The 14,840-nt window shown below is 45.7% G+C and overlaps 1 protein-coding gene across 3 annotated transcripts in view; it reads left to right on the forward strand.

Moving 5' to 3' along the window:
• Window positions 1-4,847, forward strand: part of STXBP6 (syntaxin binding protein 6) — a 170,114-nt gene extending 165,267 nt beyond the window's left edge. For all 3 annotated transcript variants that reach the window (XM_044917834.1, XM_021695346.2, XM_044917835.1), the window contains one exon: window positions 1,600-4,847. In XM_044917834.1, the coding sequence (XP_044773769.1) occupies window positions 1,600-1,623 (24 nt within the window). In that variant the 3' untranslated portion in view covers window positions 1,624-4,847. The remainder of the gene's footprint in view (window positions 1-1,599) is intronic.
• Window positions 4,848-14,840: the final 9,993 nt, after the last annotated feature.

The following is a 14,840-nucleotide window of genomic DNA, read 5'->3' on the forward strand; positions in this document are numbered from 1 at the left end:
TGTGTTGATTGGAGTGGTCCACGTCGCTAAATAATGTATTAAAATGAGAGACGGAGCAAGAAGTGGAGTCCATACAGTGGAGGGGCTGTGGGTGGCGGGGCCGTGGAACAGATCAGAAGGAGAGCCCCCACCCACCATGTTTCCTGGACCATAAGCTCTCCGAGGTCAGGAGTTACTAGCTACCTCCCCCTTTCTGAGCAAAAACCCACAGCGCTTAGCACGGGAGCAGCCCGGGCACGCTCGCACACACTGTCCAATGGTTGACGGATGTGGCGTCCACACTGCAGAGGGTCTGCGGAGGTCTCGCTGAGGCTGGCTTCACCAGGCAGAGAGGCACGGGGAGCTCTTCCAGCTGCGGTGAATTTAGCAGCCCGAGGGCTAGGTCCGCCCGTCCCCTCTGTGCACCGGCTGCAAAGGAAGGGTTTGCTGCTCTCACAGGTGGCCTAACTGAGGTGGCAGCCCCAGGGTTATGACTTTGTTCTTGAAGATATCGAAGAAAGGGAAGGCAGACCCTGATTGCCCTGGGTTACACTGGAGAGATGGATCGTTGACACCACCCAGAATGACGGCCAGCACCACTGTGTGGAATCAGGGGGCTCCCTGGCTCATCCTTCAAGGACCAGGAACCTGGTCATGAAGCAGATGACAGGGCTTTCTACAAAGCTCTTGCCTGCAGAGAATCACCCGCTATTTGCTGCAAGTCATTCTGAATGGCAGAACCCTGTCCCCTACTCCCAGTCCCAACCCCCTCCCTAATGCCAGACTCCAGACACGTGAGGAATTACAGTTCAGGCGTAGCTCTGCCTTCGGGGTCACCTCAGTGTACGGGCTCCTTGGAAAGGATCTAAGAAAAGCAAAGTCAGATTTAACTTTATGATCCGTACCTGCCTGTGTTGCCTTCAATATATCATCGTGGGCTCTAGCTGGGCTTGGGAAGCTACAGAATGAAACAGGGGTATTAGCGTTCCCATTTATAAAGGTCTAACCTTTCAGCAAGCCACATTTCTCAAATACCCGCTGGAGGAGTGGTAAATAGCGGTCTGGATTCAGTCTCTTTCTTGTTCAGCCCCGGTCAGTAACACCGCTTCATCTCGCCAAGTGCTTTGGAACTTGGCTGAAGGTCCAGGCTGGATATTGAGTGGATTAATGCCAATTGTTTTCCTACAGTTGATTTTTAATACTTTATAAGATATCAGTAAATACTTACATTTGAGGAGTGTTGGTTTTCCTGAGTAACTAGTAACCCGGGAGCCCAGAGACCTGGGTTCTACTCCTACCTGTTCTAGGTGGGTCCCTCACTCTGCCTGCGCCCTGGCTGTTCCATCGGCTCCTTCCGTGGAGTGCGGGGAAAGCCACATAGCACGCTCCCCCAGCAGGACACGTGACACCAAAGGAGCCACTGGTAAGGAGGAGTAACAAAGGCAGTGCTCGGTGGGCTCTTTGCAAAAATGCTAATAATTTATAATAATAATATGGCGATCTGCCACAGCGAGTGAACCCTCGGTGCTGCCTCTCGTCATGCATTTGGGGACGGGAGCAGCACGGTGAGTTCTCCCCGAAGCTGTAATGCCTCACTTTGCCATCCCTCTTTCTCCTTAGCTTGCCATGAAGCACAAGTGTTGAGAAACTGCCTGTCAACGGCGATGACCCTCTCGAGAGAAATGGAAGAGTTTGCTCAGCAGTTTTTACAAGAACTCCGGACCTCTGCTTGCTTCTTTTTTTCTCCCCCCGCCCAGTATGCGGACATTTAGGTTTTTTTGCTTTTCCCCTTTCAGACGTTAACATGAAAGAAAAGACGTTGTGTTTATACATTTCACTAGGATCGCGCTAAGAAATGCGGCGGTGGCATCAGCTTCGTTCGGTGTTTTATTTTTTTCCACTGCACGTTTGTATGTGTGTCTCCATATGTGTCTTCTCTTCTCTTTAACTTTTTTTTTTTAAGTAGTTTGGATATGAAATTTGGAGCACATGCTATGCTGAGCTGGGTCTAAACTGGCAACAACATGTTGTTGTCTTTTTCTTCTTGATATTAAACCAGAGGGGCGCCCGGCTGGCCCAGTCAGCAGAGCATGCAACTCTTGATCTTGGGGTCATCAGTTCAAACCCCACTTTGGGTGTAGAGATGACTTAAAAAGAAAAAATGGGATGTTAAGCTGGAAGACCTTTTCACATGGTGACATCAGATGTTCTTGTTGCTGTTTGGAAATCAGAGTCAAGCAGTGACTGTCATTTTGTCATTGCTTCTCTCAGTCTCCTAGCCACTCCTAACTTGAAGGTTAAGATTCTGTATCTTGAAACATAAGTCTGTATTATGGCAAACAATTGGATTTATCAGGGGAAACAGCAGTCTTAGATTTTTGCTTTTTATATGGTAATGTTTTGCATGAGCCATCACCAGCATTCAAAAAAAAAAAAAAAAAAGAAACACACAAAATCAGAATGGCAGATAGAAATCTACTTTCTGAGCTACAGTTTAAATACTTCCAGTACTTGTTTCCATGCTGATTATTTGCAGTTTTCATAGGAAGGGTAAAAACTTGAGATCAAAGACGTAAGGAAAAGCCTATTTAAAAACCTCTGTGCGTTCATGGATGTCTCTTTCTTTTGTCATTGGCCCAAATTATGGCAGCTGATATTGAAAAGAGCTTGGATTTTTATCAAGAATTGATTTGTCCAGATGAAGGCCTGTGTGAATGATAATGTGAAAAGATACTACATTTAAAATCTCTCTTCTTATTACAAAGTCATGCCTATTTTAGAAACACCCTCACCATATCACCTTCAGTGTCTCTCTATCTGATTTTTGGAGGTTCTGATGTTGTTATTTGCTATCTATTTATTTAATGTAATTTAAAGTGCAGGTGTCTTGACAAATTGTATTTCATGGCCATTGCAACTTGCCCGGTCTGACATAAAACATGCTCGTGAAGCCTTTAGACTGCAGTCAGATCGAATAAAGTTGGCTCCCACACGTCCTGATTTTGCGTTACTCCCAAGAGTGCTGGGTTCGGAGTCTGGGAGTTTTCTTTCTCTGAGGATTAAATGCTAAACTTTAAATCTGCGCTCCATCTTCGTGAAACAAGGAGGCAAGCTGCACATCCCAGACACAGTCTCAGCCTCCCACTGCAGTGCATTGATCTTTAAGCTGCCTGAACCTTCAGGACCCTTTTCTGATCCTCCTACCCATTGAGCCGACTGAGTCCATGCATTGTAGCCTCTTACACGGCAGTCCAAGATGACTTTGGGGTTATTTATGCTGACTTCAATAGCTTAATTTCTCCTGATAAAGCATTCCCTGGGAAACAAAGTTGGGCTATAGGGGAAAAAAAAAAAAGTTATCTTAGACAGTACATGTCAAAAGGGAGATGAGGTTTGCTGGAGACAAATTTCTGAATCCTCTTAGGAAGATGGTCCAGTTCAAGAAAACTCTCTAAAATTAATATGGTAAATTATGCAAGTTTACTATAATATTTTGTACTTTCAGTGTCTAAAAAGGTCAGAGAAGCAAAGAACTTGCTATCTATCTGATGAGTACCATTACAAGCATTTATAATTTCTAAGAAAATCCCAAAATATCACTCAAAATGGGTTTTGTTTGCAGTCCTCAGTTCAGAAAGCACACAAACACATGGATATATTCATCTTCCAAAATTGGATTCCAGCTTCAGAGATAGATAGTTGGTATAAATAATTGAAAGGGTAAATCTAAAACCTCCCAACAATTGGCCGGACTTGAAAATAAAATTTGTTGCCAACTATCTAACAAGGGTGTTTGCAGAGCTGCTTCTAAAGTAGCAGAGGATGAGGTCGTAAGCATACTGTGAAATTGGAGCTTCTTCCTCCCTGGTAGAATTGTGATAGCTACTCTTAATAAATGTTAAGTATTCTGAATCTTGCCTTCTTACTTCACTCTCTGTTTATCCTTTTAGACTTCAGTCTTACTGGAAATAGCTTGGATTAGAAGAACACCTCTATTAGCTCCCTCTATTGATTCGCTTCCAGGGCGTGGCCATGCCCTTGACCCCCCTGGGTCAACGCCCTACCTAGGCCCCCGCCCCAGCGAGGCCAGAACCCCCAGCTTCTGTCTTTCCTCCACCTCCTGACCTCTTGCAGAGCTGCCCCGTGATGACACACGTGAAGTTCTTTGCTATCCTTTTGTAGAAGGTGCTGTGATACAAAATATAAGTCTAACCTAGAGGAAATTGCTAAAATGTCACATTCTTTGGGACCAATTTGTTGGGTGAAGCTGCTAGAAGACAATTAATTTGTTTCACTTCTGCACTTCATTATGAGTTTTGGGGATACTCTATCTCTGTGAAGGACTTCTTCAATTGTACTGACAACACGTAGAGAAAAGAAGCTTCCTAGTATTACCCCTTCTTCCTGGAACGTAGCCGTCCATAGTAGTCCTCACCTAGTATTAGATAATCTGCACACAGGACGTATACAGTTATTCAGGTTAATGTTTCATATTAAAGAATGTATTTGTAAAATGTAACAAGATCAGTAGTTAACTTTTTTTAAGCTCTGAAAAAACAAAGATTGTGTTAGACTTACAAATACAGTGAAATCTGTCTTAATACTACTACTTTGTGGCTAACAAAGGTTGTGCATTTATGTAAAAATATTTACAGAATGCCCTCAATAAGGGATAATAAAGATAGGTTTTGCTTTTCATTTTTAGAATCATAACACCGCTGTTGTCTGTGGTACAGTTATTAATTCTTCAGAAGTTTCTCTAGGATGTCAAATATAATTTTTGTTTCTTTCAGAGACAAGTTAACACCTGCTCTATGATTCGTGATTACAGTTAACTCTAATTTTGTCATTAAATATTTTAACTCTGTGATGAAAGTTTGTTTCTCGCAATTATTTGTCGCATTTATAAAACACAACCCAAAAGGCAGGCATCCTCACGTTTCTGATGCTGATGGGAAGATCCTGTGGGCCTCCGGAATACCTAAGAGCTAGGATTAGCATAATGATAGCATTTCCTTATATGTGTTCTAATGGGAAAACTTGAAACATTAAAAAAGACCAAAGAGCTAACCTTCATTTAGACAATGAGCTTCTATCCAGCAAAAGAGTTTGTTGGGGGTTTTTTTTGTTTTTTTGTGTGTGTTTCTTTTTTTTTCTTCTCATGGGCAAAGGAATTAAGCTGATGAACAATTCCCTTTCTGCTGATACTGGTGATGCTCAACTCAAACACTCAATTCAGCATGTGCCCTCATTCCGCAGACTAGTTTCATGCCCTGTTAAATTGGAAACAAGACTTTATCAAATTATGTCGATTTATTTTTATGGAAATAACGACCGCATCACCCGTTTGTTTTCAAGGGAAGTGGCTTGGGTGACACAGTACAGAGCAGCCCCCCGGGTTGGCGGGGACATGTGCTTTTAAGGCAGGCAGGATTCTGAAGTGTTTCCTGGCTGGAAGGGCAAGACTGTGGTCTCTAGTTTTCAGAGAAGAGAGGATAGAGAGATGGCTAGATGAAGAAAGCAGCCCGAAGTTAATTATGTAGTGAAAGGCACCAGTTCTTGCAAACTAATTATAAACCCATTGCCTTGCAGAGCTGACTTTTTTTTTCTTAATATAATTTGTATTTGTTAGCAATCCTACCACAACTAATTCTCAATCTGGGGGGAAGGATTAATATGCTAAGTGTTTAAAAAAAAAAAATCAGTGGTGCCTTCCCCCTTGCATCAGTAGGGATGTGCTTAGGAAAAACTATTGACCCATCATAATCATCATCTGCCTAAACAAACAGATTGAGGGCCGGGAGTGGGGGAGGTAGAAGAAGAGTGGGAAGAAAAATACCAGAAATAAATTTCAAACAGAAATGCAAATGTTTGAGTGTTATTTCTGTTGATACCCATTCTGCATGCCTCTCCCCTGGCACTGGTGAGCCTGGGTGGCGGCTAGACCCACGTCTGCATGCACACACGTTTGCACATGCACATACATCTGCACGCGCACACACGTTTGCACATGCACATACATCTGCATGCGCACATATGCCATCCACACAACTGGCAGCAGGAAAAGAGCTGAGCTGTGCTCTTAAATGCCCCTGAAATCGCTTTGTGACACCTCCTTGCCCTTCTGGACATGGCTAGGCAGGTGACAGTATTTCCAGGGGTCATTAACACCAGAAAATGCCTCAGATGGGCCATTATCAGAGTATGAGAAATGTAAAGATGTAAGAGACATGGGAAAAGAAGACATCCCACCCACAAAGCGAATCTCAGGTTCTATAAATGTGAATGCACTAACAGCCCTCTTGTACCGAGGTGGTACAGAAAGTGGATTTTCCTTTGATTTGCTTTTTAAAAATCCAGGACTTACATATAAAATGATTTTGCATAGCCAGACGCAAAATTAATCTTCATTTTTACCTCCCCGCCAACCTTTCTCCCCTCCGTGCCCTTCCGCCTTGCTGTCCAACCCTTTTTAAATCCTGCTTTAGCTAACGGCTCCTACATGTTACCGACCATAAAGGGCTGGTTCACAGTGGCTTCCAACAGCCTCCATCCTGGCTGCATGACAGTCATTGGGGAGTTCTTAGAAATGCACACATTTTACTCCCAAACTCGCCTTCTTGGTGTCCCCGGTCATCTTGTCTTTTGCAAAGAAAAAAGAAATGACTTAAGCAGGCTCCGGATGGTAGGGCACCTGGCTTCCCCAGATGCTTACTAGGTTTAAACCAGCCAATTAAAGCTGTCAAGGAAATTAAATATACTATGCATTTCAGCTCAATTACTGTTGTAATGTAACCTCCTGCCTTGACCCCCCATTATATTTCTCCCTTGAGCCCCATCTGGAGCCTCGGGATTTCCTGAGTCATGTTTTCACTTGCCACCGCTGAAGTTTTGTGCCACATTTTCTTGTTTCTGCTGATGAGTCATGGTCTTCCGGGGGCGGGGGAGGAGGGTGGCAGGTCCGTGGCCCATCCCACCACACACTGTTGGACGTACTCTAAGGAGGCAAAGCTCTCTTGCCTCCCTTGGTCCACGGGAACCAGTGGTCAGAACTAAGGGATTCTGAGTCAGTTGCTGCTGAGTACCACCACTGTCCTCATGTTTTCTTTTAGACATTTTATATGCTAATGATTCTCAGGTGGAGTGAAGTTTGTTTTTTTTTTAATAGAACATGTATTCTTTTTTTTCCTGTCTTTGTGTGTTCAACCAGCCCAAGGATGGCCATTTAAATGGAGCCTGGCCCCATCACATATCCATATTTAGATGTGTCAGGGGCTAGACAAGAATCACCAGTCCTGCAAATCCCTGGTGTCATTTGTCAATATTAGATACGAGCCTTTGTCCTATGACATTGTATCCCAATTGCTTTGCCACTCATTATTTGTCAGACGACATAGAAAGAAAGAAAAATGAGGCCCATAAATTCTCAGCTTTATCCAGAGATCTTAAACATGGCTTGGGCAATTCACAATTTCTAAAGAAAATTCCTGTTCTGTGCTCTGACCGTGTGCACCAAATGCTGTGTAATTATAATACCACATCCTCGGTGAGTAACGCCTGAAGCTTTCTGTTAGTTTTCCTTAAAACTAATCCTTTCTTTTACTACCCTAGGAAGGAAAATCTGGTTCCTACTCTTGAACATGCTTTTTTCGTAGTGCAGTGGTGTCCTTCAGGGAGTGTTTTAGACCTGAAATTATAGTGGCCAGTCCTGGTCGCCCATTTACATTGGCCTGAAACTGTCCACTATTGAAGGAGTCTCGGCTTTTGGACAGAACCTGTGGGGAAAAAAAGAATGTGTGAATCCTACCCTCCCCAATAGCACAGCTTTTACTGGCGCGGACGTGGGCAGGGCGCCCCCTTGTGCCAATTACTGGCGGCAGCATTGCATTGTGGTTAATAAGTGGTCCCGGGAAGGCCTGCCCTGCTTCAAATTCCAGCTCCAGTCCTAGAAAGTAGGTAGTTTTGGGCAAGATACTAATTCTCTCTGTGCCTGTTTTCTTAGCTTTAAAATGGGAGTGATTGTCTACTTCACAGGTTATTAAAAGGATTAAATGAAATCATGAATGTAAAGCCTTTAGCCCCATACCTGCCCATAAGGGCGCCATGTGTGCCGGTCAGCTCGGCAGCAGGCTTCTTCTCTGTGATGGATCCAGAATAAAGTAGTAAAACTTATAGGCTTGTGATGCCTGCCAGACCGCACTGCTGGCTAGAAGAATGGATGTGTTTTCCTTAAATCTATGTTGGCACAGGACACACGGGCAGACATTTTTCAGGCCTCTTTGGCCATTTTATGATCTATAGACATAGAACCCTTGACATTTCATATATCCAGCTGAGGCCCATGGCCCAAAAGCAAACCCGGTAGGGGCCATTTTCTGGAGGAAATTTCCAAAAAGACTAAATTCATAAAAACAAGAGTGAGATAAATCGGCCCTAGAGTCTGTGCCCTCAACTATAGGAATGTAAATGAATGGTTTTATGGCCTGGGATATTATGGGGCATGTCCTTGGGGCAGTGATTCATGCTCCTTTTTAAAAAAAGAACTTCAAGGTCTTCAGATATATCAGTGTGATTCCAAGGATGCTACTCAAACTATTCCTAGATGACTTAAATTGAGAGTATCTTAAAGAGAACCATTTGCTCCACAAATGGAACCTGGGCCTAGAGTGAAAACAGCCCTAAGAGAGAAAAGGAAGTAATTCATATCTCACTGTAGCATGCCTTTTCTGGAAGCATCTTGAGGCATTCAGCTAAAAGAAGGAAAGAAGGACCCAGAAAAACTGATGTCAACATACTGTTTGCCCAGAGTTGTCACAGTGCTGTTACTTACGATGTCCAAGTAAATCCAACCCTATTGGGAAATAGGCCATTTGTAAAGGACCGTGCAGACAAGAAGGCCCTGGCTAGTTATAACAGCCAGGAAGTATCCCAACCAAATTCCAAACTCTACCCCTCCAAAAATTGCACTAGGTGTTATTTTTTAACAAATTGAAAGCCAGGCAAATTTCTTTTAAAAAAGTAAATTAGAATCCTTCCTGGCAGAAAGCCTCCTGGCTTTGTCATTAGCTTTTCGTCTTCGGGCAAATTACAAAATTTTTCTGTATCTGGTTCTTCGTGTTTCAAAGGAAAATAATCTCCATCCTGCCTGCCTCACAGTCCTGGTGAGTGAAGTGAGGTGTGAAATGTGAAGGAGCTCTGCGAAGTACACAGAGTGCTAAAGAGGTATGTGTCACTCATTAACAGGGTCTGCAACTGTCCCCACCCAACACCTAAGGGATTCCTTTCTCTATCACCCCCTCTTCCCCTATAGGTCTGACCCTGCATGCTACATGGTATCATCATGCCCTCTCCCTGCTCTCCCAAGAAAAAGAATCCCCCACTTGCCATCATGGAAAGTGAATCAAAGACAATAGTAAGAGACAGTCCCAGACTGCTCAGAGCAAGGGACACCTGGGCTTCGAGGAAACCCCCAAGGGAAAAGACTCAGGGCATTCCAGGGGCGGAGGGAGAACACTGTGCTGGACAGGTTGGCCTGGACGCAGCTCACCCCAGGACCACAGGTAACTCTTGAGAGTTCTGACATCCTGATGACGAACATGTTCTCCATCCACCTGGGAAGTCTTGTTGACAACAAACAAAACAAAATTTCAGAAACCAGTCAGAGAAGTCAGACATACTCTCCCCTGAATGGAGGCACATTCAGGTCGGTCCCTACTGTGTCTGGTTGTCCTAACCTAAGATTAACACGGAGAGGGCCACAGAAATGGCCCAGGTCTTGGGAATTCAGTTAGTAGATGTGAAAGGAATGATAAGTTATTCAGGAGACAGAATACCGATCTGATTGAAGAATGCAATCCGAGGACATTCTTTTAGACACAGGGAAGACTCAACACTCCGCTCTACTCACTGGGAGCAGCATTGTTATTCTGACTGGGGGTCACCAGGAAGCCAGCTCAATATTTCCCTCTGGGTGTGCCTTACCTGGGCAACAGCAGGAGAAAGGCCAGGAAGAAGGCATACCTGACTCTCCTCAAGCCTAATGCTGAGCTGGTCTAAGCTACCTACTCAAACCTGTGTTCCTCTGGACCCCACCGCATTCTCCAGGGTGGGTGAGCCACCACACACACTCACACACACACACACACACAGAAGACAGCCCTCGGGCACATACTACTCACCAGTGATGTTGGATGAGAGAGCTCGAGGAGGAAGGGGGTGTGCACCACAGTCTACCCACTGGGTCCTCATTCTGTGAGGAATGGTCCACCCCACTGGGTCCCCCATTCTGTGTTCCCCCTTATTCACTTCCTCCTCCCTGAAGTGGAATGAGGGCGGATTAAAGGCAGAAGGAGGCTGCAGTGGCGGCACGAGGGCTAGCGTTAACTCCAACGAATATTACCCTTACAAAATATGAGCGACAAGAAGGGGCAATTAGGGGAAAGCACTATACCTACGCAGAAGCTATTCGAACTCGTCCTTCTTTGGGAGGAATGATCCATAGTAGTCCTGCTTTGTGACGGACGAGGGCTTCTGAAGTCCCCGCGAGCCCAATTCCACAAGCATGCTCACAAAAGACATTGGCCCAAAGTTTCATTGTAGGCTTTTTACCTAAGAAAAGAAAGCCTTGAATGTAGGGCCCAGGTCTGCCCCTGAATTCAGTCAGGACCCAGAATAAACCCACCTCATTTCTCACTGTGCTGTCCTTGGCCCGGGCATCTTGCCTTTCTCCCAACATGCCAGGTCCTTGGGCACCTGCTGTCTCTGATTGTCAAGAATACTTCCTTCCCCAGCTCTTCAGTAGCACATCATTTCTCGGCTATCAACTCTCCACTTGCATGTCTCTGCGGAAAGACCTTCCCTGACCACCGCATCTAAAGGAGAACCCCCCGAACGTGTACTCAGACCTGTGTTTTTGTCTTTACTGTCTGGCCCATATTCAGCTCTGGACCATGGCTATTTCGTTCACCAGATTGCCCAGGGACCTATGGTTTAGTAGGCACATAGGACACGCTCATTACATAAATGAACCTTTCCTTGGGTTAAAGTCCCCGTGCAAGACACCAAGGGGTGTTCACAGAAAAAAAAAAAAAGAAAAATCCAAGTTGCTAAACATGAAAAGATAGCCTCACTCTTTGAGCAATGTAAATTTTTTAAAAAGTAGTGTTCAAAAGCTCATGACACTCGATAAGCAAATGCCATTGAATGGAAGTATAAACTGAGACCACATTTTTGTAAGCAAATCATCCCCATCTATCAAGATTCAAATGGCTGTGCTTCCCTCCCACAGAGCCCCTCAGGTCCTTGCTCTGCAGCCACCAGCCTCGGGCATCCACTCTGCGCTACCTCCTAGCTACCCCCATTGGAGCAGCTGAATTACAGGAAGGTTCTCCAGCCTCTGGAAGGTGGAAAGCATTAGTCAGGGTCCATGTAAATTCCCTCAAGCAAACAAACAAATACAATAAACAGTCACTGCCTTTTCTGTGCCTGTCTTACATCTGATATTGGCAGGTGTTCCCACTGCCCCATCCAGCTTTGGCAGCAATGCGTTTTCCTGAACTCTTCAGTGCTTTCCTTTTCTATGGATTCTGAATCTGGAAAGAAGGGATCATGGTTTTCTAAACTATAAAATTCTTTATCTATTGTATTGGGCAACTCTGTTATTCATCTATGCCGTTATGGATTTATTGCGCCTCGGTTCTAAATCCCCTCTTTTCCCCCCACCCCCTGCTTTGTGATGCTGGAGCTGGACCCTCAGCATTGCACCTGCTGCTTCTGGATCCCTTAGCAGTTCACTCCTGTTTACTAATTAACAATGATCTGTGTTAAATTCCTCCCATTTCAATAACTGGCACGGTCTCTTCCTCTGCCTGAACCCTGCCTGACATATCATCTCAGGCATCTTGGCACACTGCTCCCAGACCTCTCCCACTCTCCCCAAGTCTCTTGGCAAAATCCTTTACTTCCAACAAATTATCTAATTTCCTACTTTGCTAAAATCAGGACTCTCCTGATGGGGAGATTATCCTGGATTATCCAATGAGCCCAGTGTAATCATAAGGGTCCTTATAAGAAAGAGGGAGGCGGGTCAGAGTCAGAAAAGGCTGGGTGGGAGGAAAGCAGAGAAGTTGCAAGATGCTCAACTACTGGCCTCGAAGATGGAGGAAGGGGCCACAAATCCAGGAATGCAGCTGGCCCCTAGAAGTTAAAAAGGCAAGGAGACAGATTCTGCCCTAGAGCTTCCAGAACAAATGCAGCCTTGCCAACACCTTGGTTTGAGGACTTCTGACCTCTAGAACTGTAAAATAATAAATTTGTGTTGGTTCAAGCTGCTAAGTTTGTGGTCATTTGTTACAGAAATGACAGGAAACCAACACAGTCCTTAACCCCCAAGGTGAGGCGTTGAAGCTCTCAGGAGGGTTCTCCCCCAAGGTGGGGGGTAGGTGTGTCCCTCTGAAACCAGGGACAGCCAATAGCTCCTCTCATGCCAAACTTGGTCTTGCTCAACAAGCATTTACTGAGACCTGTGGAACTCTTCTGGGAGAATGGAAAGAGGAATCCAGACCCCAACTTCAAGGACAGATTCATATAAGGAGAAATAAAACTTCAAGGCAGAATCCTCTAGATGCCAAATGGGTGACAAGTTCAGCTAGGGCTTTAGACACTCAGAAGAGGCCATCTGCTTGCTTGCAGTGAAATCCTTCCCCCTCCTATTCAGCCTTTCCATGGATAGGCAGGAGACCGTGCCCCCAGGTTTGTTCGGGACAGCCAGGTTTGTATCTGCTGTCCTGCTGTAACCATGAATTGGGACTCCTTTCATTCAAGAGCACTCAGATCCCTGAGAAACCACATGGTCACTCGAATGGCAGGGCATCAGCCAGGAAACCCACTGGACATACTGCACCATGTTAGGAACAACTTTGAGCTTGAATCTCAACACAAAATAAAAAATGATCCCCGGGGCGCCTGGGTGGCTCACTCAGTTAAGCGTCTGCCTTCAGCTCAGGTCATGATCCTGGGGTCCTGGGATCAAGTCCCACATGGGGCTCCGTGCTCAGCGGGAAGCCTGCTTCTCCCTCTCCCACTCCCCCTGCTTGTGTTCCTTCTCTCGCTGTGTCTCTGTCAAATAAATAAATAAAATCTTTAAAAAAATGATCCCCAACTTTTTACGCCACCCAAATCCCAATAGAGAACACTGTTTCAGTTGATTGACTGTGAGCACAACAGACATCTCAGTAATCCTTCACATACCATCCTCAGATTCTCTTCCTGGCAAAGTCAAAGTAAGGAAACTTCGACTACGTTGTCTAATGAGATACAGCGTTTTAATGTATGGCACCCCTGCAGCTGGAGCAGCCCGGGAGGGTTTTGTTGTTTTGTTTTTCAGCCTTGCTTGTGAGCAGGATGGAAGTAGTGGTTGGAGAGCTAGGGGAGGGGAGGGAGGGAGCTGCTGCAGAGGAAGAACGTAGGAATGTGAGAGGGGTTGAAGGAGGAAAACAGTGAACCCTGAGTTTCTTTGCCATACTCACCAAGCTTAATGAGCAATCATTTGATTCTACGCTTGAACTTGACTCTCAAGGTGCTATCCTTCCAGAGACATCTCCTGCTCCAGAGGTGGGGTGGACAATGGGGCCCTACTCAACTCTGTGTGCGGGACGTGTGCTTGGGAGTGCGGAGGTGAGCGAGGTGAGCGAGGTGTGCGAGGTGTATGGGGCTCCGAATCCATCTGTCATGTCAAACCTGGTGTGGGCTGAATCGCGTCACTCAGATTGGTCCATAACGGGATGAAAATTCAAATGCTGATAAATTACAGGGAGCTATTGAGTGAGCTCAAGTTCACACCTGCCTTTGGGGGATTGTGATGAGATTCCATGTCTTCTAACTGGTTTCTCTTATCTTCCGGCCACCTTATTAGCCAGGATTGACACAATATTTAATGCTGTATGTCTTTCGTTGGCTTCTCTGCTCTGTGTCTTTTAAGCTCCCCTTTGCATCCCTCCTTCCCTGGGGTCAAGTCACCAGGGGTTGCAGAGCTGCAGTGGTTTGACTCCTGTCTCCTTGGCACATTCTACCTCAACACTCGCATCCCTTCACACCAGGAGGGTCTCCCGGATGCGACAGATATTTGTGTAGTTTGGTGAGAGGAAGAGGAAAAAAGAGAAAGGAGGAGAAACACTGGCAGGGAAAAGAGGCTTGGGGTGAAGGGAGTGGGGAGGTACAGGAGGGGGAAATACGGGGAGAGGGATAGAGTGACCCCAGTGAGGGGAAAGCCCACTGAAAATTCCCGGTCAGTCACGACTCCTGTGTCCTGTGTCCCTCCATGTTTTAATGTCTCACACCAGCTAAAAACGGGTCTGTGGGAAGTCGTAACACTCACCAAACTCTTGACAGCCACTATTCTTCATGGAGGCTGTGAACAATTGCCCGCCTGCCAGTGTCTGACTGAAATAATAGCTGTACCTACAGGATCATTTGGAAGACAGATGGCGGAGGCAATCCCCATTCATCTGCCGGCGGCCATTTCATAACTCTCACCAGCCTGTCAGGCCCAGGATGGGAAGGCAGAATGCAGCCTTGCTAATTATTAAAGCTCATTAGAGAGCTGTTGTATTGAAGCCAGTACCTCTGTCCCGCCCCAGTCCTGCACCGCCCCAGCCCCACCATGCCAGCCCCACTCCAAGGTGTTTTTGAGAATGCCTTCTGCATCCTTGGAAAAAGCATGTCCCCAAAGCCTAGAAGCCCTGACGTTTGCTAAGTGGGCTTTACTTTTTCACTTTTTCACTCCGCCCCACTTCCTAAGGAAGTATTGTAGCTCCAAAAAGAGGTCTCTCACCTTCCCCACTGTTCGCCCCTTCCATAACTTT

The sequence above is a fragment of the Neomonachus schauinslandi genome, chromosome 9 (assembly GCF_002201575.2).
Source record: "Neomonachus schauinslandi chromosome 9, ASM220157v2, whole genome shotgun sequence".
Taxonomy (NCBI): Eukaryota; Metazoa; Chordata; class Mammalia; order Carnivora; family Phocidae; genus Neomonachus; species Neomonachus schauinslandi.